General features: G+C 36.6%; 1 protein-coding gene across 6 annotated transcripts in view; it reads left to right on the top strand.

Annotated features, from left to right (window-relative positions):
- IFT80 (intraflagellar transport 80) overlaps window positions 1-26,590 on the top strand; it is a 144,657-nt gene that overhangs the window by 85,305 nt on the left and 32,762 nt on the right. For all 6 annotated transcript variants that reach the window (XM_063662379.1, XM_063662381.1, XM_054482702.2 and 3 more), the window contains 3 exons: window positions 8,507-8,625; window positions 12,300-12,374; window positions 15,239-15,402. In XM_063662379.1, the coding sequence (XP_063518449.1) occupies window positions 8,507-8,625; window positions 12,300-12,374; window positions 15,239-15,402 (358 nt within the window). The remainder of the gene's footprint in view (window positions 1-8,506; window positions 8,626-12,299; window positions 12,375-15,238; window positions 15,403-26,590) is intronic.

Raw genomic sequence — 26,590 nt, 5'->3', positions numbered from 1 at the left:
TGGGGGCCAATATTCAACATTCTTAAAGAAAAGAATTTTCAACCCAGAATTTCATATCCAGCCAAACTAAGCTTCATAAGTGAAGGAGAAATGAAATCCTTTACAGACAAGCAAATGCTGAGAGATTTTGTCACCACCAGACCTGCCCTAAAAGAGCTCCTGAAGGAAGCGCTAAACATGGAAAGGCACAACCGGTACCAGCCACTGCAAAATCATGCCAAAATGTAAAGACCATCGAGACTAGGAAGAGACTGCATCAACTAACGAGCAAAATAACCAGCTAACATCATAATGACAGGATCAAATTCACACATAACAATATTAACTTTAAATGTAAATGGACTAAATGCTCCAATTAAAAGACACAGACTGGCAAATTGGGTAAAGAGTCAAGACCCATCAGTGTGCTGTATTCAGGAAACCCATTTCACATGCAGAGACACACATAGGCTCAAAATAAAAGGATGGAGGAAGATCTACCAAGCAAATGGAAAACAAAAAAAGGCAGGGGTTGCAATCCTAGTCTCTGATAAAACAGACTTTAAACCAACAAAGATCAAAAGAGACAAAGAAGGCCATTACATAATGGTAAAGGGATCAATTCAACAAGAAGAGCTAACTATCCTAAATATATATGCACCCAATACAGGAGCACCCAGATTCATAAAGCAAGTCCTGAGTGACCTACAAAGAGACTTAGACTCCCACACATTAATAATGGGAGACTTTAACACCCCACTGTCAACATTAGACAGATCAACGAGACAGAAAGTCAACAAGGATACCCAGGAATTGAACTCACCTCTGCACCAAGCCAACCTAATAGACATCTACAGAACTCTCCACCCCAAATCAACAGAATATACATTTTTTTCAGCACCACACCACACCTATTCCAAAATTGACCACATAGTTGGAAGTAAAGCTCTCCTCAGTAAATGTAAAACAACAGAAATTATAACAAACTATCTCTCAGATCACAGTGCAATCAAGCTAGAACTCAGGATTAAGAATCTCACTCAAAACCGCTCAACTACATGGAAACTGAACAACCTGCTCCTGAATGACTACTGGGTACATAACGAAATGAAGGCAGAAATAAAGATGTTCTTTGAAACCAACGAGAACCAAGACACAACATACCAGAATTTCTGGATTGCATTCAAAGCAGTGTGTAGAGGGAAATTTATAGCACTAAATGCCCACAAGAGAAAACAGGAAAGATCCAAAATTGACACTCTAACATCACAATTAAAAGAACTAGAAAAGCAAGAGGAAACACATTCAAAAGCTAACAGAAGGCAAGAAATAACTAAAATCAGAGCAGAACTGAAGGAAATAGAGACACAAAAAACCCTTCACAAAATTAATGAATCCAGGAGCTGGTTTTTTGAAAGGATCAACAAAATTGATAGACCGCTAGCAAGATTAATAAAGAAAAAAAGAGAGAAGAATCAAATAGATGCAATAAAAAATGATAAAGGGGATATCACCACCGATCCCACAGAAATACAAACTACCATCAGAGAATACTACAAACACCTCTACGCAAATAAACTAGAAAATATAGAAGAAATGGATAATTTCCTCAACACATACACCTTCCCAAGACTAAACCAGGAAGAAGTTGAATCTCTGAATAGACCAATAACAGGAGCTGAAATTGTGGCAATAATCAATAGCTTACCAACCAAAAAAAGTCCAGGACCATATGGATTCACAGCCGAATTCTACCAGAGATACAAGGAGGAACTGGTACCATTCCTTCTGAAACTATTCCAATCAGTAGAAAAAGAGGGAATCCTCCCTAACTCATTTTATGAGGCCAGCATCATCCTGATACGAAAGCCGGGCAGAGACACAACCAAAAAAGAGAATTTTAGACCAATATCCTTGATGAACATTGATGCAAAAATCCTCAATAAAATACTGGCAAACCGAATCCAGCAGCACATCAAAAAGCTTATCCACCATGATCAAGTGGGCTTCATCCCTGGGATGCAAGGCTGGTTCAATATACGCAAATCAATAAATGTAATCCAGTATATAAACAGAACCAAAGACAAAAACCACATGATTATCTCAATAGATGCAGAAAAGGCCTTTGACAAAATTCAACAACCCTTCATGCTAAAAACTCTCAATAAATTAGATATTGATGGGACATATCTCAAAATAATAAGAGCTATCTATGACAAACCCACAGCCAATATCATACTGAATGGGCAAAAACTGGAAGCATTCCCTTTGAAAACTGGCACAAGACAGGGATGCCCTCTCTCACCACTTCTATTCAACATAGTGTTGGAAGTTCTGGCCAGGGCAATTAGGCAGGAGAAGGAAATAATGGGTATTCAATTAGGAAAAGAGGAAGTCAAATTGTCCCTGTTTGCAGATGACATGATTGTATATCTAGAAAACCCCATTGTCTCAGCCCAAAATCTCCTTAAGCTGATAAGCAACTTCAGCAAAGTCTCAGGATACAAAATCAATGTGCAAAAATCACAAGCATTCTTATACACCAATAACAGACAAACAGAGAGCCAAATCATGAGTGAACTCCCATTCACAATTGCTTCAAAGAGAATAAAATACCTAGGAATCCAACTTACAAGGGATGTGAAGGACCTCTTCAAGGAGAACTACAAACCACTGCTCAAGGAAATAAAAGAGGATACAAACAAATGGAAGAACATTCCATGCTCATGGGTAGGAAGAATCAATATCGTGAAAATGGCCATACTGCCCAAGGTAATTTACAGATTCAATGCCATCCCCATCAAGCTACCAATGACTTTCTTCACAGAATTGGAAAAAACTAAAGTTCATATGGAACCAAAAAAGAGCCCACATCACCAAGTCAATCTTAAGCCAAAAGAACAAAGCTGGAGGCATCACACTACCTGACTTCAAACTATACTACAAGGCTACAGTAACCAAAACAGCATGGTACTGGTACCAAAACAGAGATATAGATCAATGGAACAGAACAGAGCCCTCAGAAATAATGCCACATATCTACAACTATCTGATCTTTGACAAACCTGACAAAAACAAGCAATGGGGAAAGGATTCCCTATTTAATAAATGGTGCTGGGAAAACTGGCTAGCCATATGTAGAAAGCTGAAACTGGATCCCTTCCTTACACCTTATACAAAAATCAATTCAAGATGAATTAAAGACTTAAACGTTAGACCTAAAACCATCAAAACCCTAGAAGAAAACCTAGGCATTACCATTCAGGACATAGGCATGGGCAAGAACTTCATGTCTAAAACACCAAAAGCAATGGCCACAAAAGCCAAAATTGACAAATGGGATCTAACTGAACGGAAGAGCTTCTGCACAGCAAAAGAAACTACCATCAGAGTAAACAGGCAACCTACAAAATGGGAGAAAATTTTCGCAACCTACTCATCTGACAAAGGGCTAATATCCAGAATCTACAATGAACTCAAACAAATTTAGAAGAAAAAAACAAACAACCCCATCAAAAAGTGGGCAAAGGACATGAACAGACACTTCTCAGAAGACATTTATGCAGCCAAAAAACACATGAAAAAATGCTCACCATCACTGGCCATCGGAGAAATGCAAATCAAAACCACAATGAGATACCATCTCACACCAGTTAGAATGGCAATCATTAAAAAGTCAGGAAACAACAGGTGCTGGAGAGGATGTGGAGAAACAGGAACACTTTTACACTGTTGGTGGGACTGTAAACTAGTTCAACCCTTGTGGAAGTCAGTGTGGCGATTCCTCAGGGATCTAGAACTAGAAATTCCATTTGACCCAGCCATCCCATTACTGGGTATATACCCAAAGGACTATAAATCATGCTGCTATAAAGACACATGCCCACGTATGTTTATTGCGGCATTATTCACGATAGCAAAGACTTGGAACCAACCCAAATGTCCAACAATGATAGATTGGATTAAGAAAATGTGGCACATATACACTATGGAATACTATGCAGCTATAAAAAATGATGAGTTCATGTCCTTTGTAGGGACATGGATGAAATTGGAAATCATCATTCTCAGTAAACTATCACAAGAACAAAAAACCAAACACCGCATATTCTCACTCATAGATGGGAATTGAACAATGAGAACACATGGACACAGGAAGGGGAACATCACACTTTGGGGACTGTTGTGGGGTGGAGGGAGGGGGGAGGGATAGCATTGGGAGATATACCTAATGCTAGATGATGAGTTGGTGGGTGCAGCGCACCAGTATGGCAAATGTATACATATGTAACTAACCTGCACATTGCGCACGTGTACCATAAAACCCGAAGTATAATAATAATAAATAAATAAATAAATAGCAAAAAAAAAAAAAAAAAATTAGCCGGGTGTGGTGGCGGGCCCCTGTAGTCCCAGCTACTCAGGAGGCTGAGGCAGAAGAGTCTCAGCTTGAACCTGGGAGGCGGAGGTTGCAGTGTGCCGCATATCACGCCATTGCACTCCAGCCCAGGAGGCAGTGCAAGACTCCATGTCAAAACAGACAAGAAACAACACCTGACTACTGAGAGCAGTGTTTTTCCTCCAGCCTTCTCAAGTAGAGGTGTTTTTCTTTGATGCGCTGCGTATCACTAGATCTGGTTAGATGTCTTCCTTACTCCTGCTGATTCTAGACCACTACAACCTCCTCTTCCCTAAAAAACTCTAGCTCCTTTGAAACACTTGTCATCAGACTACTCCCCTCTTTACAGTCATTCCTCCTACTCCTTGAAGAGGTGAGCAAAAATATTCGTGTCTTTTTCTTCGTCACTAGTTCTGGAATTGTTTTTTAAGTTCTTTTTAAACAGTCTGAAAGATAAGAACTATTTTCACTTTAACATTACCATAGTAACATTCACATTTCCCCAGTCTTTTCCTAAGTCTTTCTACAGTAACAGATCACATTTGTCCAATTATTTTCTAAATATGTTTTTCTAGTTGGTTTGTTTTTATCAGGAAATAAAGCCCCACATTGCATTTAATTTGTCTCTTAAGTCTTTTTAAATCTGAAACAACTTATTATTTATTTACTTACAATTTATTTGTTAAAGGAACCAGGTTATTCTGTTGAATTTCCCACATTCTGTATTTGACTGATTCCATCTTTGTGGTATGATTACATTTATTTATTTTTATTTACTTATTTATGTATTCATTTTTTCAAGACATGCTCTCACTTTATCACCCAGGCTGGAGTGCAGTGGCACAGTCACAGCTCACGATAGTCTTGACCTCCCAAGCTCAAACGATCCTCCCACTTCAGCCTGCCGAGTAGCTGGGACCACAGGCGTCTGCCACCACACCTAGCTAATTTTTTTTGTTTGTTTTTTGTAGAGACAGGGTCTCACCTTGTTGCCTGGGCTAGTTTCAAACTCTGCCCACCTCAGCCACCCAAAGTGCTGGGAATAAAGGCATAAGCCACCACGCCCAGCCTTGATTACAATTAATATGTTCATTTATCCTGTGTTTCCTCTAGACTGGTCATTGGGTTTAGAGCCTTAGGTGATGCTGTGCACTTCCTGTTGCATCACATCAGGAGGCACATATGTCTGCTTGTCTCTCTTTTAGTGATATTAAGATTTGATCACTGTGTTCAGGTATTATAAACCTGATTCATCTATCACATAGCTTCCCACTGGGTTTTGTACCTTAATGTTTTTAGCTGCCATTAATGATAGTTGTTTAGACCTATTTTTCATTGGGGGTTGTGAAATAGTAACATTGTAATTCTGTCATTCCTTCCACATTTATTAGCTAGAATTCTTCTATAAAATACTTAGCCTCCTCAACCATTAGGTTACCCTGTGGGGAATGGTAACAAATACTGAATTATTTTCCTGTTTGCCAGTTTTCAAGTAATAAGTTGGTTTTCCTAGCATGCCCAGTGAATTTCTTTTTTCTTGTCATTGATGTTATCATGATAAACTTGTAGATTTTAACATTTTCTGTGTGTTTCAACCCATCGTGGTTATTCTCTTTAATGCTCAAATTGTCTCATGTTTGGCCAGTTGGCTCCTATGTTCTTTTGACTGATTTCAATAGCTTCCTTGCTTTCTGGTGTGACAAGATGTTTCAGGCTTCTTTTGTACATTTCCCATCTAGACTTGGAATCAACCATTTTTCCATGAGGGCCTTGCTCCTTTTGGAGGGAAATGTTATTTATAGACCACAATCAGATCTGTAAATAACGTGTATTCATTGCTACTGATTTGGTCATTACTTCTAGACAAAATTTTTTTTTCGTTTTTCTTCTTACTTGAGTCTACACTGGGAAGAAATGCTTTTGTTTTTGACCGATAAAAATACATCACGAGTTTATGCTGAGGTTTCTAATTTAAATTTAAGATTATAGAGTTTTACTCTTGATTTTTTAAGAGCAACTCTCTCTGACCAGAAAATTTTGATTCCTAAAAACATTATATCCCAAAATATAGTTTGAAAATAACAATATTATTCTAATAATATGTTACTGAATACTGTTTAGGATTTCTTGGTTTTTTTTAAATGTGAGAAAATCCATATATCTTCATATTCTTCCCTTTCTTAGATAAAAGGTATCATACTATACATGCTGTTCTGCATCTTGAATTTTTTTTTTTTTGAGATGGAGTCTTGCTCTGTCGCCTAGGCTGGAGCGCAGTGGCGCGATCTCAGCTCACTGCAAGCTCCACCTCCCCAGTTCATGCCATTCTCCTGCCTCAGCCTCCTGAGTAGCTGGGACTACAGGGGCCTGCCATCACGCCCGGCTAATTTTTTGTATTTTTAGTAGAGACAGGGTTTCACTGCGTTAGCCAGGATGGTCTCGATCTGACTTTGTGATCTGCCCGCCTTGGCCTCCCAAAGTGCTAGGACGACAGGCGTGAGCCACCGCACCTGGCACATTTTTTCACTTTACTACATCTCGTGGACATCTATAGATCTTCCTTATTCCTTTTTATAGCTGTATAATATTCCCCTGTGTGACTATATCATAGTTTATACAACCTGTCCCTCATCAATAGACGTTTAGGCTATTTCCAGTCTTTTGCTATTACTAATAGTGCTGTAGTGATAGTCTGTGCATATGTTATTTTATAGTTTTGCTTATTTATCTTTGGGATGGAACTCTAGACATGAGATTGCTGGGTCAATATTTTGGTGGAGATGGGAGTTAGAGAGCAGATAGTAAAAAAACATAACATACCTGTTTATTCTGTTTGTGCTGCTGTAACAAAATACCATAATCTGGGTAGCTTATAAACAACAGAAGTTTATTTCTCACAGTTTTGGAAGCTGGGAGTCCAAGATCAAGGTGCCAGCAGATTTAGTGTCTGGCAAGGACCTACTTTCTAATTCATATATGGTGCCTTCTTGCTGTGTCCATGCTTGGTGGAATGGGCAAGGCAGCTCTCTGGGTCCTCTTTTATAAGAGCACCAATCCCATTCATAAGGGCTCACAACCTTCCAAAGGCTCCACCTGCTAATACTGTCATATTGGTGATTAGGTTTCAAAATATGAATTTTTAAGACACAAACATTTAGATCATGGCAGTGCCTGGTAGGCATAAGTACTTCTTTGAAGTACTTATAAGAAGTTTGATTTACCTTCCTATTTTTCTTTCTGTACTTTTCATTGTTCATTAATATTATAATTGTCACATTATATTTAGAAAAATGGTAACATTTTGAGGAGAACTTAAAGCAGTACTAATTTCTAGGTATACTTACTTTTTTTCCCTATATTTCTCCTCTTAACTATACTGCCATTCGCATTCTGTTATTGACCAGAGATTAGGTAAATTTAACTTGCTCAACATTTTTCTTAATTTCTTGCAATTTGTTCTCAACTTTAAGATTTTTTTCCAATACTGCCAAATATTAAAATCCTTGCAAAATAGTCTGTTACAAATTTTATGATAAATCTGACTGTCATAAGCAAATCTCTCTTTGTTAGTTGCTGCTTGGCTTTTTTAGACACTGTCTTTGTGTTTTTGCATATGGAAATACCTTTCCCCACTCCCTGCAGCAATTGGTTTGTTTACCAATACCTCCTACCCCACTTTTGATTTTTAAAGCAATTATGTCTCTTCTTTTAGAATGTATATTTTAAAGTAAAATCTAACACCAAAAAGAGATATTCTTACCGTTTTGGGCAGAAATCACATAGAATCTTTCCAACTTCAATATGCCACCCTCCTTTGACTATATCTCAGTGTTGGAATATTTTTTATATCACTCCATTGCTACATCATTAAGTTTGGCTTGCAAGTTAGAAATCTCTGTAGGTCTTTTTGTTCTTATTTCTAAGAGATTTTCTGTATCTATGCTTTGTCAGTTGGTTTTTTAATATTAGGTATACTATCTTATGCCTAGTTTCTATTAAATTCTTTTTTATATGATTAGGTAATCAGTAGTGCATTTAATTTTTTGTGTTTCAAAATCTTGCTAACTTATCTAAATAAAATTTGGATATGTTATAATGTTTATTGGTATTTTATTTTTCCTCGTTTAGGTTCGTAATGTTCTTAATGATGCAGTGGATTTACTGGAATTCCGTGATAGAGTCATTAAAGCATCTTTGAACTATGCACACTTAGTTGTTTCAACGTCTCTTCAATGTTACGTGTTCTCGTAAGCATCTTGCATTTCTTAAAAATTCAGAGTTTTGTCTGTCTGTGCTGAGGAGTTTATTTTCAGGATTTCACATCAGCGTGGTTTGGTTTAAGCTTAACTTTCTCAAAACCTCAGCTATCCTGAACTACCTCAAACCCGGAAGTGAGAGAAAGTGAACTTAGAGCAGTGAAAATATATCTAACGAGGTTTGTACATCAACAGTTAATAGACAAGCGAGACGCAATGGCTCATGCTTGTAACCCCAGCACTTTTGGAGACCAAAGCAGGAGGATTGCTTGAGAGCAGGGGCTTGAGACCAGCATAAGCAACACAGTGAGACCCCATCTCTACAAAAAATTTTTTGAATTAGCTGGGTGTGGAGGTGCGCACCTGTGGTCCTAGCTTCTCAGGAGGCTGGGACTAGAGGATTGCTTGAGCCCAGGAGGTCTAGGGTGCAGTGAGCTGTGATCCTACCACTGCACTCCAGCCTGGACGACAGAGTGAGACCCTGTCTTAAATAATAAATAATGGCTTTATTTAACAGTTGACTTACAAAATTCTTGAAAATGTAATAACTAGTACAGGCTGGCTCTAGCATACTACCAGTTGATTCCTCAACTATCCAGAAAACTCACATAACCACTATAATACTTTCAAGAGTTAGAAATAGTTAAGGATTTTTTAAAAATTTTGTCCTTATAGATTTATAACATTATGTAGTTATAGTTTAGTCATTGAATATAAAATTGAGGATGGAGACTATATGTGTCTCATTCACCACTGTATACCTAGCACCTAGCACAGTGCCCAACATGTTGTGGCTACTTAATAAGTACTTTTGAATGAATAAATGAATTAAAATATGTAAAGTATAGCATCATCTTGGTATCCAAGTCTAGTAGTACACAACACAAAGGTATTTAACTTAATTAACAACTGCTGCAAGTATATATTTAAAAATTCCCACTCATTATGTGTAAACCTGCCACTAATCAGAATTTGCAATTTGGGGCAAATAGCCAAATCTGGAGTAATGAAATAGAAGAAACAGAGTCGAGTGGATAAAGAAATAAGCAATTTAATTTTATGTGAGTTTTTTTTTTTCCCCCTTACATGAGAGCAAAAGAGGAACAGTAAGAATTTGGGAAGATTCAAAAAAGATAGTATGTTAAGCAGTTGAGATGTGGGGAAGGGATTATAGAATGTGAGAAAATCATACAATCACTTTAATGCAGATAGATGTTTGAATAATTAATTTTCATGGGGCAGGGGAAAACAGAGATCTTTTCAGTTCAGTGTTTGTTTGAAGAAAGGTAAGGCTCTTAACTTCCCCATAATAACTTCCCCATTATCCTACTAGTTATAGTGGCAAGGACATAATGTTTGAATCTGTAGGATTAGTATTATTAGGTGTTACATGTATTAGAGAAGTTGCCTTTAAAAATACCCAAAGTTTAGCAGCCGTTAAGTTTTTTGGTCACTCTACTTTTCCCTTACAAGTTAATGTGTGGCAAATGTAAGATTGCTTTTCTTCTTTTGTGATTGAACCTTGCCTCCCCTTTTTGATTGTCAAGACACTTATTAAGGTACAAAATGTTAATACCAGGATGCAGCAGTGGTAATGAAATGCAAGGATGCAGTAGTGGGAATGAATCACCACCAAAACATATTTCATAAAGTTTTAAAAACCTAGTAGCATTTTAGATAATAATGACTATCATTTATTGAGCAACTGTTATACTTTCATGTTTATTATTATTCTCATTTGAAAGCTGAAGCTAAAGGACATAGAGAATGATTAGATAACTTACCTTACATCAGATTATTGACTTGGTTACTAAAGGAAAGCAGGGATTTGAATACAAGTTCTTAATAACTGTTGGCTCTTTTTTAGTAATAAAAATACAATTTTAAAAACAGACATGCAAGTAATTTACTGGTTTATATGAAAAGAAGTTCCAGAAAAAGAAAACAATATATAAGCATTCTACATTAAATTTTCATTTGATTTTTCAGATAATTATATTGAAAATATTATTGTTCTATTCAGCATTTATAGCTTAAGGAGTTTATGTTTCCATGGCATTTATATATCTCTCAGTTGTCAGAAATCTCAGATATTTTCTAAGGGGATATTAAACCCTCACATAATCACTACTTTTCTTACCAACTCTCTTGACAAAGAATGAAGGTTAGTTAATAAAGTATTTTGTGATTTTTTTCTAAAGTACAAAAGCATATATCTTTATCATATCTATGAACCCCAGACTAATTAATAATTACTAAATCAGTAATTAGTAATCACTAATTATTAGCAGTAATTTATTTATTTTGCTTTGTCCATGTATTTACTTACTGAAATGATTATCAGATTCTTTGCATTAGCCAAGATTAGTTGCCTACTAGTTTGCTTACTCACTGCTTCCTTCCCCTTCCCTCCTTCATCTTCTGGATTTGAACATGAGATTTAATCTGAGGTAGAGAATTGGCTTTATGAAAATTACTGAGAGAAATTCAGAATATATAGAAGTAATAAAACTTATTTTAAACTGTGGAACAATTTTTATTATTTAAGGATAGGTTTTTCTGTTTGTAAATGTTCTCTTTACCCACCCTGATCTTTGATTCATGTTACCCTATAAAAACAAAATGATCTGTTTGTTCATTTATTAATCCATTTATCAATAAGCATGTTCATGGCTTACATTTATATAGTATTTTAGAGTTTACAGAATGCTTCACAGAAATCTTTTCATTTCAACCCAACAATAACATTGGGAGGCCTGCAGGAAAAATAATCATGTTTATCATATTACTGTTATTACAGTTTCTGTTTTTCTGGTACCTGCTTTATAACAGGTCTTTTGCCAGACACAACGTAAGTCATCATTATCCCCATTTTACAAATAAGGAAGCTAATGCTTAGCAGGTTAAGCTTGTTAAGATCAAGTGGGCCAGCGCGGTGGCTCATGCCTGCAATCCCAGCACTTTGGGAGGCGGAGGCGGGTGGATCATGAGGTCAGGAGATCTAGACCATCCTGGCTAACACGGTGAAACCCCGCCTCTACTAAAAATACACAAAATTAGCCGGGCGTGGTGGCGGGCGCCTGTAGTCCCAGCTACTTGGGAGGCTGAGGCAGGAGAATGGCGTGAACCTGGGAGGAGGAGCTTGCAGTGAGCGGAGATTGTGCCACTGCCCTCCAGCGTGGGCGACAGAGCAAGACTCCATCTCAAAAAAAAAAAAAAGAAAAAATCAAGTGGCTGACAGGTGGTGAAACCATATTTCTAATCCAGATATGTCTAACAAAAATCTATCATCTCTTCATTATGCCATGCTGCTACTGTTTTTAGAATGAGAATCATTAGATGACTTGCCCAAACTCACAGAGCCAATAAATGGCAGAACTCAAACTTAGAATTCCTCAGTTCACATGTTGTAATACCTACAGTAAACATTTATTGGATTCCTATTATGTGCTAATTGCTGGGAATACAAAGTCTCTGCTTTTTAGTTGGGGATACAGACATATAAGTGAATAATTTCAGAACAATGCACCAAGTGCTGTAATAAAAGTATGTGTATAATTGCTATGAAACTGAAGTAACTTTATTTAAAATGAATACCAATCTACTTATTTAAAAGTATTTGGTATTTTAAATGTTGATAAATATCCATTTTACTTGTCTTTTAGCACGAAGAACTGGAACACACCAATTATATTTGATCTCAAAGAAGGAACTGTTAGTTTAATTCTGCAGGCAGAAAGGTAATTTATTATGTTTAACTATTGGATCTGGGGTTAAAATAAATAGCATTAAAGCACTCTTTAATAAAAACATCCAATTAAAAGAATGGTATACCAGTCATTTAGAACCAATCTGTTTCTATTTTACATTTTAGAAGAAAAAGAAAAGAATAAAAAAGTTATTTAAATCAGTGATTCTGAAACATTTTAGTCTCTGAATTTCTTAACAGTCTTAGAAAATTATCGAGGGTTATATGTGGGTTAAATATATCAGCATTTACAGTATTAGAAATTAAAACAAATTTTAAAGCTATTTATTTTAAATGATGAGAATAAACTCATTACAAGTAAACATGAGTAATGACATGAGAGAATGAGAGCAGCACAGGTTAATAACTGTTAAAGAGTTTTTACCTCGTAGTCCCCCTATTTTCTATTCTGCTCTTTTCTGCTTTGTTTTAAATATTGGTTGAAACTCTTTGGTTTCATGGGCCCACTGGGCTGTGACCTGAAGTTTGAAAACTAGTTTTCTCTACTAAGACATTCAGTGTATACAGGACTAAGAAATGCCAGGCAATTAACTAGAGTAAATTAGGAATAGCTATTACTCAAGAACCTACACTTTTCCATGAAAACTGTCAATTAGTCTCTTGAGTACAGTGATAGCCTACTGAATCAGAGGAGGACTTAGACAGCTACAACCCAATAAAACTTGTTAAAAATTATGAAAATATAATCGACAGTTGCCTAAAATATCTACCCATAAAACATTTGCACCAAAACCATGTGCTTTATTCCTCATTCCTCATCATGTAGGCAACTCTTAATAGTGTTTATTATCAGGTCTTCTAGCCCACAGCTTTTTATAAATAGAAAACCAGAAGAAGAAAGGTACTGGTGGGCTGTTAGAGGCTGGCACAATGACAGGAACAAAAGTAGCTGCCTGGCAAGGGAACATGGAGAAAACTAAAAGCACAGAACTGTGTAGCTGAGTAGTATAATGATTCTGTGCACCAACAGATTCTTATGAGTATCAAAGTTATCAGTTAAATAGTTAGTGAAAAATGTGATCACCATATTGATGACCTTGAGTGACCAAGTAAATGTTATATCAAATTTTATGTTATCTATTTAATGAAATTGAAATGTATCAATTATTTAATTATATCATAAATTTTTTAAAATAAGTCATTTTTGTCATTTAAAAGGTAAGATATCAGCTATCTAAAAAACCATATTTCTGAAATGCTTTTTACTCTTAACAGTTCCAAATAAATTCATTTATACATTATTTATAAATGTATTTTTTGAATATACTCTTAATAAAGACATATATTAATGGCATAAATAGCCAAAAAATTTAGTTACTGCCTATCATTGGTCTTATTTATGTATATAGAGATGTTGCCCCTTCAAATAGGGTGTTTACTGACAAGCAGGTTAAAAGCTATAGTGTCTTATTGGAAAAGAAAATGCTTTTAGACTGAGACAAAGGAATACATACTAATATATGTCACTTTGTCAAGTTTAGCAAATATTGTTTTCATAAACCAATATGTATGACCATACACTAGTATGTAAGGGCCAAACCGTTCAATTAAATAAACTACCTACCAACCCTCAAGTATTAATTTAATTGAAGTGTATGTGGTTGGTGTTAATTAGATACTAATTTTTCATTGGTTTTGGCATTTATTTCCTTTTCGTTTCCATAGCAAAAAAAGAACATTTAGCAATTCCTAAATCAAGGACCAGTTCTGAATCAAGGATATTTAAAACATTAAACATAAGATTTTGAAAAGTAATGTCTTCAGCATTAAGGAAACAGGCACACCAATATAGCCATAGTATGTGTGTAAATCAATACAACTTTTCAAAGGGCAATATAACAAGATATATTTAAAAATTTTAAATGTATGCTCTTTAATCCAGTAATTGCACTTCTAGAAGCTGTACTAAGGAAATAAGTAGGGCAGACATATGGAGATGTATATACACTGTAGACATTCTTTAAAACAGTGAATAATTTGAAACAAATGTATATCAGGAATGAGTGAGTTAGTAAAGTTCTGGAAGTTTATACTTTGCCGTAGTTATCTCTATGGAGGCAGGATCTCAAGAGGTCTTTTGTTTTCTCTGTATTGCTTGAATTATTTTGTACAATATTCATAAATTTTCAAAGGAAAAATATAACAGCCATAAAATATTTATGTTATGAGTTAATAAAAAATTAACTACAGAGAGCCCTGTGCCTTAAATATGGTTGTCAGCATAGCAGATGAATCTGACCCTGTGGCAAAAAAACAGGAGTTTTTAGATATGAATACATACTGATAGTCACCTTATGATTTTAAAGTCACAACTGCCTTATTTTAATAAATGCTTGCCCTAATGTTAATTTTTTTAGTTATTTTCACTGCTTTAGACTTTAACCACTAATTAATCTTTAATTATTTTTAGCATAATCTTTAGTTATAAAATATATATTAAGACTGTTTCATGAAACAAATAGCACCTGGCATTAAAATGACTGTATTGTAAATTAGACGATTTTTTGATTGCCTTTGTATAGAATATTCTTTAGGAAAGGAAATGAATTGTGGGTATAATGTAAAAGAAGTCAGAATTTTAGTGTATAGGGTGGTGATTATGGACATTTTCATTTTTCTTCTCCTACTTCATCATAAAAAAAAAACCCAGAAAACAAACCAAAACAACCAATGCTGGCTTTCAGTGTTTGAAATGTTTTATTCCTTATATATCTACACATTTATATTAATTGTAAGATTTAGATTTTTTTCCCAAGGATAAACTATTCTGTAATATAAAAACGAAAATAAAGTACACTCCTATTTGAGAATCTATTTCTATTCTTTATTTTTTAGACATTTTCTTCTTGTAGATGGTAGTAGTATCTATTTATATTCATATGAAGGGCGCTTTATTTCATCTCCAAAATTTCCTGGAATGAGAACAGATATTCTGAATGCACAGACTGTATCTTTGAGTAATGATACCATAGCAATAAGAGACAAAGCTGATGAAAAAAGTAAGTACATTTTTATAATTTTTCCTGTCAAATATGAAATTTGTTAACACTATAAAATTTTCACAAATTAACTTACATTTTCTTATCTACCAGTACATCAACTTTATAGAAAAAGAATTATGAGCTTTCTAATTTGTTTTCAAAACATGAGTTAATTAAACAGCTGAAGTTGTCATACTATATCCAGTTAATAGAACAAACAGATATTGTCACAACATAAAAGATCAGTAATCAGGAAAAAAATCTTTATATAGTCAGTAGCTGTTGGTAGAGAGTTTGAACTTAATGTTGTGGTCCTAAAACTGTATATTAATGCTTAAGTTTTTGATCTTTTTAAATATTCCCTTTTTCTTCATTTGGTAACATAGTAAATATTGCACTTCATTGAACTATTTAATTTGTTTATATTTTTAAATTCATATTTTAAGTTAATTGAAAGAAAGGTATGAATAACTTAAATTTTCTGTTTAAAAATCTAGGCCACATTAGTAGTTATAAATAAATATAAGTATGTCAGGTGTTTTGGGTTACATAGTACAATGAAACCATTTTATTAGGGCATAAGTGTATCACAGATTCACTCATCCAGCAAGTATTATTGAGTGCTTACTATGTGGCAACTACTTGTCTAGAAGTTCAGGATACAATGGTGAACAAAATTAGCAAATAAAAATTAAAATTTAATAAATATATAATAAATTGTCAGGTAATGATACATGCTATGAAGAAAACTAGCGCAGGGTGAGAGAATAAAGCATTGTGAAGGTGGGGCAGGGGAATGACAGACAATCAAGTGCAAGGATTCTGAGGTGAGAGTAACTGGCATGTTAAAGGAACTGCCAGAAGGCCATGTGACTGGGTCAAAATGAGCTAGGTAAAGAGTGGGAAGAGAGGACAACGTGGAGATAGGCAGGAACCAGATCATGCAAAGACTTGGCCATGGTGAAGATGTGGGCATGGAGGAAAGAGAGAAGGCAAGCATATTATCGTAGGTTTTTATCCTGAGTAAATGAGATGGAAGACAGAGAAGGAGGTCATTTGGAGGGGGTCGGTCTGCAAACCAAGAGTTGATTTCGGTCCTGGTATGTTTAAATCTTTCTTAGACAGCCAAGCAGGGATGAGAGTGAACAATAGGATAAACAAGTCCAAGGCTCGGGAGAGAGGTTGGGACTAGAGATATAAATTTGGTGGTTATTGGTATACTGCTAGTGCTTAAAGCCATAACACTGAATGAAATCAGTGGGAAGTAAGTGTACACAAAGAAGAGGACCAAACACAGCACATCAGTAATTAGGGATGAATAAAAGGAAGAGGAGCCAGTGAGGTAAGAGGAAAGTTAAGAGTGAGTGATCCCAAAAACCTAGTGAAAAATATTAAATATTAAATAATTGTTTCTGTTAATATATATCATGAAACACTGTACATTACTGTTACCAAAAAATCTGACTTGAATGTTAATTTTGTTAGTTCACACCACGAAAGACCTAATTCATGAACTAGAAACTGTCCTAATTTTTAATTTTCAGTACTTCAGATAACAGCATCTCTCATACTGGCAGGAAATATAACTCTCCTAAATAGAGCTTTTCTATCTCTTCATTTAGGCCTTCTCTGAGAGAAGATTTTTGGTAATTTTTTTTTAAAGGACTTCCTTTTTGGCTAAAAAAGAGGAAAAGAGAATGGAATAGTATAGTATCCAGATGGCAGACAGAATTAAGATAACTATAAATTGTAAAAATAATAGTAATTTGGAAGCCAGATTTTTGTTTTCAATAAACTTAAGATTGAAAGTCCTTGTGATCACTATGAGTTGTCTGTGCTTTCCTTATTCAACACCACATATTTTAGATAAAAGCTTTAATAAAGTACAGTCATTCCCTGCATAACAACATTTCAGTCAACAACAGACTGCCTATACCATAAGATTTTAATGGAGCTAAAAAATTCTTATCACCGAGTAATGTCATAGCCATTGTAATGTCATAGTGCATTACCTTTTTCTATGTTTAGACGTGGTTAGGTACACAAATACCATTGTGTTACAATTGTCCATAATATTCAGTACAGTAACTTGCTGTGTAGGTTTGTAGCCTAGTAGCAATAGGCTATATCATATAGCCTAAGTGTATAGTAAGTTATATTGTCTAGGTTTGTATAAGTACACTCCATGATGTCCACACAATGATAAATTGCCTAACGGCACATTTCTCAGAACATGTCGCCATCATTGAGCAAGGCATGGCAGTATATGTGTTCCCAACTGAATATACCCTATTCTGAAATTTTCTGTAGTTAATTCACATCTGGAACATATTTCATTATTCTTTAATCCATTGATAATTGATAGAATTTTAAAGCTAGAAAGAATTACTAACATTTACAGAAATATGAATTTATATGCCAATAAATTATCTGTTTTATGTAAGTTTTTATTGTTAAACAAGATAATTTTGTAACTCTGTTTTGCTGTAAATATAAACTTAAAAGACTAAAATAAAATTATTGTAGAACTTAAAATGAGGGGAAAATATTTTGTATGTTCCTTTTTTAAAAAAATTAGCATTTATTGATGGCTAAATAGAGGTAAATGCTAACAATAGGAAACACAATTGAAGTACCCGACATATTTAACTCTTAGAAGGGTGCCATCTGTATTTGATATCACTGGTTCCTTCCTAATTTGGGAGCTTCTTTATTTTTGTGTCAAGTGTAGTACTCTGTATTATAATAGGTGCTCCATAAATAGATCTTGGGTGGGTTTGAGTACCCCTTTTGGTGATTGATTAAGTACTAGTGCTGCTGTTTTTGCCTTCCTTCTTCTCCCTATTCACTTTGCACAGATATGCTATGATATTAGTGTGGTGATTATTTGAAACAAATGTCTAGAAGTTGGGGAGTAGTTACTCATGTTTCGAAGCAACTATTTCAACTCACAGCTCCTTAGTTGTTCATTCTGCCAGTTTCTATTACATGTTAATACTGAAAAACAGGACCAGCCTCCCATAGATCAGATGCACTTACAGTTGTGGAAAAAGTAGACAAGTTCATCCACATATCCCCAGCTTTTTATATATATAGTCAGAAAAAGGATGGAAGGCTGCGATTGTTTAAAAAGTTTATTAGTTTGCATAGCTATGAAAATAATAGGATTTAGCCAAACCCAAAGCATTTTTTAAATGAAAGACAAAAATTTTACATTTTTGTTTTCCTACTTAATTAAAAATTCTATTATAGTATTTTTATTTTTTTATTTTTCATAATTGGCAATCTTAGAAGATAACTAAATGTTACAACATGATTTTTCTTGGTGAATATAGCGGTGACCTCCAACTTAACATCCTATGATTTACTAAAAGCTAATAATGTATTAAGTGCAATCCTCTGGAATTAAATTTCATGTTATACACATTGTAGCATTTTTATAATCTATATATGTTGTCCAATTTTTTTGGCTGAGTACTCAATGCCACTTCTGTCTTATGCCATTTCTATCTTTTCATTTCTTGTAATCATATTCATATGCTGTCATATAAAATTATTCTATTTATTAATCTTGGGCTGGAGTAATTTGAGAATTACTTAAAGAGAATCATCAAAATAATCTTGTTTTTTTTCTTTCCCAATAATCTTTTCAAAAGAGTAAACAGCAGCTACCAATACCACTGTTACGATTGAGACTAAGAGAAGCCTTGGTGAAACAGAGAAAGGGGCAGAGGCAGCATTTGTGCCAGGCTTCTTCAATAGAATATCTCCTGCAATTTTTACAACTTTACCTACCTACTTCATAACATCAGGGAAAGGTTGAGGCTGGAAATAGAGAACTATGAATTATCATTATTTAAATAGTGATTGATGCTGTATAATTAAATGATACCGGGGAAAGTATTTATAGTGAAAAGGCAGCAGAGAACAAAACCTTAAGATCAAGGGTTGTCAGATAAGGAGGAGCTAGCAAAGAAGAATGAGGAATGGTCCAAAATAGAAGAGAACTGGGAGAAAACAATGTTATGTGTAGCCCACATAAGAGTTTCAAGACAGAGAGGATAGTTAGAAGCGTCAGTGCTGCTGGGAGGTCAAGACTAAAAATAGACTCTTAGAGTGAGGACTAAAAATAGTCTTTGATTTGGCAACATATGGGTCATTGGTGACCCAGGCAAAGCCTTTCTATCAGTGTAGTAAGGTTGAATAGCAAATTGTCATAGGTTGAAGAATGGGTAGGAGTTGTAAAAACTGGAATAACTGTTGTTTCACAAAGTTTAGGGTTAAAAAAAGGCAAAGAGTTGTAATAGTGATTTTTTTTTTTTTTTTTTTTTTTAGTGAGGATGATAACAGAGTTGTTTATACGCTGAGAATGAACCAGAGTAAAGGTGCAGGGGAAAGTGGGGACTGTTGATAGAATAATGTCTCAGAGAAAGCCAGGCAGATAGAATAACAATATACAGGTAAAGAATGTGGTAGGGATGGAGAAGTATGAGCAATAGACACTCCTTTGGCTGAAATTAGAATGTATGTGGTGAGGACCAGAACTATTATAAGTAAGTTTGGAGATAAATCTGAGGGAAATTGAGCTGTTACATCAAAAGTTACCAAAAGTTTATTTTTATATAGTGAAATTTTAAAATACTTACATGATCTTAATGAATACTTCATATCTATTTAGTGGCTTCCAGGCAGTTTTTTTTAGGATTGAAATTTATTTTTATTTGATTGTGATAGAAATAGTTAACATGAGATCTACCTTTTTAACAGATTTTTCAGGGTACAGTTCAATAGTGTTAACAGCTATTGAATACAATATAGGTACAATATAGGTACAATATAGGTACAATATAGGTACAATGTTAGACAGCAGATACCTGGAACTTATTCATCTTGCATTACTGAAATTTTATGCCCTTGATTAGCAACTCCCCGTTTCCCCTCCCTGCTGCCTCTGGCAACTGGATCTGCTTTTTGTTCCAATAAATTTGACTATTTTAGGATACCTTATATAGGTGGAATCATGCGGTATTTGTTCTTCTGTGACTAGCTTTTCAGTTAGCATAATGTCCGTCAGGTTCGTCCATGTTGTTACATATTGCAGGATTTCCTTTTTTCTTTGAAGACTAATAATAATCCATTGTACATATACACCACATTTTCTTTATCTGTTCATCTGTCAATGGATATTTAGGTTGTTTCTACATCTTGGTTATTGTGACCAGTGCTGCAATGAACATGGGAATGCAAATATCTCTTCAAGATCCTGATTTCAGTTCTTTCAGATAAGCACTCAGATATGGGATTGCTGGGTAGTTCTATTTTTAATTTTTTTTTTTTGAGATGGGGTCTCACTCTTTCGCCCAGGCTAGAGTGCACTGGTGCTCCACTGCAGTCTCAACATCGTGGGCTCAAGTGATCCTCCTGCCTCAGCCTCCAAGTATCTGGGCTACAGGCAGGCAGGCACCTCCATGCCCAGTTAATTTTTGTATTTTTATTAGAGACAAGGGCTCACTATGTTGCCCGGGCTGGTCTCAAACTCCTGAGTTTAAGCGATCCTCCCACTTCAGCTTCCCAAAGTGCTGGGATTACAGGCATGAGCCACCATGCCCAGCCTATTCTAATTTTTTGAGGAACCTTTGTAATCTTTTTCACAGTGGCTGTACTATTTTGCAGTCTCACTAGAAGTGGGCAAGTTTTCCAGTTTCTTCACATCCTCACCAACATGTTGTCTTCTTAAAGCAATAGCCTAACAGGTTTGAGGTGGTATCTCATTATGGTTTGATTTGCATTTCCTTGATGATTAATTACATTGAGCATCTTTTCATTTACCTGTTGACCCAAACATATGTTCTGTCTGTCTTAAAATCAACTCTTGATTATCTTTGGAAAATATTTAATCTTGAAATATCTGCCCTGTTTTATTACAGGAGCTGATCTCCCCCAACTATCAGTTAGATAAATCATTGCTAAGCAGCCCTTAAAAAGAAAAACACTTTAGAAGTAATGCTAAAATAATCATCTATTTTAAAGAATTATTTTACAGGCTGCACCTTATCTGCGTGTGTGCTTTTTCCTCCACTAACTCTAAAAATTAGGGGGCTTACTGGAGATATGGAGAGGATAGTTCTGAAAGCCTCCCTCAAGAGTTTAGGGAAATTCTCAGACTGGGAGCTTAGCTTAGCTCCCAAAGCAAGTGTTTGTGACAAATATAGGTTCTTCAAGACTTCTCCGTAGTTCTCTGGTATTCTGGAACTTTGAGTTGAATATTTTACAATAAGGCCACAAATGTGTAACACCATATTGATGACTTATGGAGAATCTCACTTGTTAGTAATTAATCTTTTTCTACTGCAACTGAATGTACTGTAATTCAATTCAGACACTGATTACTCAGAGTTAGTGCGATGCCAAAAGTTGGCTGGACATGGTGGTTCACGCCTGCAATCCCAGCATTTTGGGAGGCCAAGATGGGTGGATCACTTGAGCTCAGGAGTTTGATACCAGCCTGCGCAACATGGTGAAACCACATTTCTACAAAAAATACAAAACTTAGGCGGGCGTAATGGCACGCCCCTGTACTCCCAGCTACTTGGGAGGCTGAGGTGGGAAGATAGCTTGAGCCCTCTTGAGGCAGAGGTTGCAGTGAGCTGAGATCATGCCACTGCACCATAGCCTGGGCATCAGAGCAGGACCCTGTCTCCAAAAAAGAAAAAATAAGTTAAGGACAAAGGCCTGCCAAGACTGACCTCACTTCAGATGCCAGCACTAGTTTTGTGGGGGTGGGGGTTCCCAAGGGCACTTGCATTTCTGACCAACTGGCTAAAAATTTGGGGACCCCATCAGCCCCTCAAGTTCAATAATTTGTTAGAATGACTCAGAACTCAAGAAAACACTATATTTATGATTACAATTTTGTCAAAAAGGGTAGACCTTGGGTGAGGCCTGGAGCTTCTGTGCCTTCATGGAATCAGGGTACATCACCTTCCTGGCACATCAATGTGTTCAACAAGGAAGCTCCACTGAGCTTTGAGCTTTGGTGTCTAGAGAATACTTTTGGGGTTTGATTACATGATTAATTAGGCATGATGATTTAAGTCATTGGCCATGTGATTGCACTCAGTTTCCAGCTCCCTTCTCAAGAGGTTGCTAGTGGGGTGGAGGGCTGAAAGTACTCAACCCTGTGAACTTGAGATTGGTCTTTCTGGTGATCAGCCGCTATCCTGAAGCTATCTAGGGGCTCACCAGAGTCACCTTATTAGGATAACAAAGGCACTTCTATCACTCAGAAAATTCCAAGCATTTTTGAAGCTACCTGCCAGGAGCCCAGGACAAAGACCAGACAAATTATTTATTAAACTACAGACCACCCCCTGGCCTGTGACCATGGATCCCTTATGGCAAAAGGATCATTCCTGTCAATAAGACCAGCATGAATATGCCTAATGTTTGGAGGAATCAATATTGGGTAGAGATAGGAGGCTTTTAATTCCATTCCCAGTACATTTGATCATCACTATCAGTATTATACTCTTACCAACAATTCCAGTGTTATACCATATTGTAAAGTAAGAGTCAGAAGACACTAGCGCATTACTAGAGTTCTACTAGTCATTAATAATTAGTCCAGTCCATCATCATTTTCTGTGACCAAGTTGTCTTCAAGTTTAGGCCTCTGAGGTTTATAGGATTCCATTCAAGTTTGTCAAGTTCCAAGCAGGAGAGGTCTCAGCAATATATGGCTTCATCTTTTCATGTATCAGCTATAATTAAGCTAAGAAACAATATCATTCTTTTGCTCTGAGCCTCTTTTGAAGCATTAATGTAATATTTTACTTATTGCATAATCCATTTATTCATTTCTTTACTCTCAGCTATTATTTCTCCTATCCATTTGTATAGAGCAAACAGGCTATTTCCACTACCAGCCAATAAAGCTGCATTCACTATTAAACCCAAATTCTCCAGATGGAGTGAAGACAACCCATCCTATCAGGTCCTTAGGAATTTTGACATTAAGGCTTAAAAGTATAGTTACAGTTTCTTTCTTGGGAACCATCTCTGCTTCTGGCATTTGTAGTGGTAGCCCTGGTCTTGGGACCGTGGTGTCAGGTAGGAGAAGGTGATATAAGGAAGAAAGAAAAAAGTGTTTTGCCATACCAGCATCCTCCTTTCTCCTCCCCCTCTCCCTGAGATCCATCAAAAAAACAAAAGGAGGCCAACGTGGGCAGATCACAAGGTCAGGAGTTTGAACAACCTGACCAACATGGTGAAACCCTGTCTCTACTAAAAATACAAAAATTAGCTGGCCGTGGTGGTGTGCACCCGTAATCCCAGCTACTCAGGAGGCTGAGGCAGGAGAATCGCTTGAACCTGGCAGGTGGAGGTTGCAGTGAGCTGAGATCACGCCACTGCACTCCAGCCTGGGTGACAGATAACGACTCTGTCTCAAAAAAAAAAAAAAAAAAAAAGAAAGAAACAACAACAACAGAGGAATCTCTCTAGTGCAGGAATCTATCTCTTTGCTTCTCTCTTGTTGAATCCATACTCATGCAGGCATGCAAGCCAGTTCTTCATGCTTTCTCCTGTTTTAGAAAACCACTGTTTTAACTTGGCATTCTGATTCTTTACCAAACCATTACTCTGGGGAAGATATCTCTCTGCCCATTGTTGGACATTATGGATTGTAAAGTATGTTCCTTGGTCTGACGAAATGTGACTAGGTGGTCCAAATCAATGCATTATCTTCTCTGCTGGTTCTTTTATAGTTCCCTCAGTATTTGCCAGGCTACCACTGGTTAAGCAAAGCCCAGTGCGGACTCAGCATCTATTCATGTCAGGACCCTTTTGTAGCCTTCCAGGGCTACTGGCATGAGTCCAAGTTTCCAGCTATGTGTAGGGCCTTCCTCCCGGGGAATCTGCCCTATAGCCATCTGCAGTCTGTCATGGGCAGACAGAAAGTTCTTACTTGTATTTTGTGCCTCAGAGGGTTTGAGAGGAACATTTCTAGATTCAGTTCATCTCTGCATTGCTGCAGCCCCCAGTGTCCACTTGCTTCATATACCCAGGGGGCCACCTCAAGCAGGCATTCTGAGGTATTTGCTCATCAATTCCAATCACCTTTTGAACCTAGAAGAGAAAATCTCCCGATAGTCATTGATACGACATACCTTAATGCACCCATCAAATTCCCACAGTAAGTTCCTTGAGGCTGTACCCTATATGGGCATCCCTATAATAGGCCAGTTTTCCATTGTCCTTCTTGCCTGACCATGTGACCATGGCCTGCGAGTTAATAAAAACTCAGCTATCGAGGCAAACAGCATGCGGTGCAGCCCACCATGCTTATTTGTTTTCCCCTTCTTCTGTCAGAGGAATGGCCTTACAAATAAAATGTTGTATGCTCACAGTAGAACTGCTATTCATAAACCAAGCAGCTATTTGTTGGTTAATTGAGAGCTGTTTATAGGCCACTGTCTGAGTGTCAACAGAATGTGGCAGCAACTCAAGTGGTTCCAAAGTCTGTCAGAGCAGGTAGACTCATGAATACACTGTGTAACTTTTTGCATTTCCCAGTAATGTGTTCCTACTCAATACATTTCCATTTTATTATGAAACTCTTCTGGGCATTGCCTTTCCTAGTAGAATCTGTCTCCAGTATCACCTAAGATACTATGGGTACATTAGATTTCAAGATTATTTTCTATTCTTCAGTTATAGGGGCAGTTTCAATTAATGTCAGATAGCAAGCTAGTAATTGCCCCTCAGATGGGAATTTTCTAGTCCAAAATCCCAGTAATTTTCACTGAGAAGTGTTCATAGGCTTTCCCCTGTAAGTTCCAATCTGTATTCTACCCAGGGTTTTTGTATAGAGAATTCGTCCATACTAGTTCATATACTGATTGACATTAAAGGCCTGTTGAACTTGAGTAATCTTATTGATTCCCATTTTGCATTCCTAATTAATATTGCTTAAAGGGTGGATTTACATGCTCTCTGTTTCACATTACTTGATAGAGGAAACGCTCTCCAGTCAGACATAGTATCAGTCCCCATAATATATCCTGGTAAATGAGACACAACTACTTAACATAAAGCTCATTTAGGGCTAGGTGTGGTGGCTCACATCTGTAATCCCAGCACTTTGGGAAGCCGAGGCAGGCGGATCACCTGAGGTCAGGAATTCAAGACCAGCCTGGCCAACATGGCGAAACCCTGACTTTACTAAAAATACAAAAAAAATAGCTGGTGTCCCAGCTATTCAGGAGGGTGAGGCAGGAGAATTGCTTGAACCCAGGAGGCAGAGTTAGCAGTGAGCCGAGATCACACCACTGCACTCCAGCCTGGTCAATAAGAGCAAAATCTCCGTCTAAAAAAAAAAAACAACAACAAAAAACACCAAAGCTTGTTTTAAATATATGACTTTTCATCCAAAACTTTCGCCTTAATCCCATTAGCTCTTGCATTTCTATATCTTCGCAATCTAGTTATGACTCCCATTAGGACTTTCTTTTGTTTTCTTTTTGTTTGTTTGTTTTTTTTGTTTTTTTCTTTTTTTGAGACAGTCTCGCTGTGTTGCCCAGGCTGGAGTGCAGTGGCATGATCTTGGCTCACTGCAACCTCCTCCTCCCAGGTTCAAGTGATTCTCCTGCTTCAGCCTCCTGAATAGCTAGGATTACAGGCATGCACCACCACGCCCAGCTAATTTTTTGTATTTTTAGGAGAGACGGGGTTTCACCATGTTGGCCAGGCTGGTCTCAAACTCCTAACCTCAAGTGATCTGCCTACCTCAGCCTCCCAAAATGCTGGGATTACAGGTGTGAGCCCGGCCCCATTAGGACTTTCAGTAGTAGGTGGGGGAAGTGTTCCGGTCAGACATAATATCTGTTCCCATGAAACATTCAGGTAAAGGAGACACAGCCTGTTCACATAAAATCTGTTTAAACTCTCCAGTTTTCATTCAAACTTTCACCTTAATTCTACCAACCCTTGCACTTCTGTACTCTCTCAATTTAATTGTAGTCTCCTTTAGGGCTTTACCAGGGGGTTTTGGACCAAAGTACATGGCACTTTTGCGTCAAGGTGTCTAGAGTCTTCTCCTCTCCACCCCCTGACCATTTTGCCTATTCATGTGCTTAAGGTGTTGGGTCCCCAGCTCAGAATTGAGCCAAGGAACCCAGGCTCTTTCCTGAATCTTTTTCTTGATTAA

Source organism: Pongo pygmaeus, chromosome 2 (assembly GCF_028885625.2).
Source record: "Pongo pygmaeus isolate AG05252 chromosome 2, NHGRI_mPonPyg2-v2.0_pri, whole genome shotgun sequence".
Lineage (NCBI taxonomy): Eukaryota > Metazoa > Chordata > Mammalia > Primates > Hominidae > Pongo > Pongo pygmaeus.
This window is presented reverse-complemented; position numbering and strand designations above follow the sequence as displayed.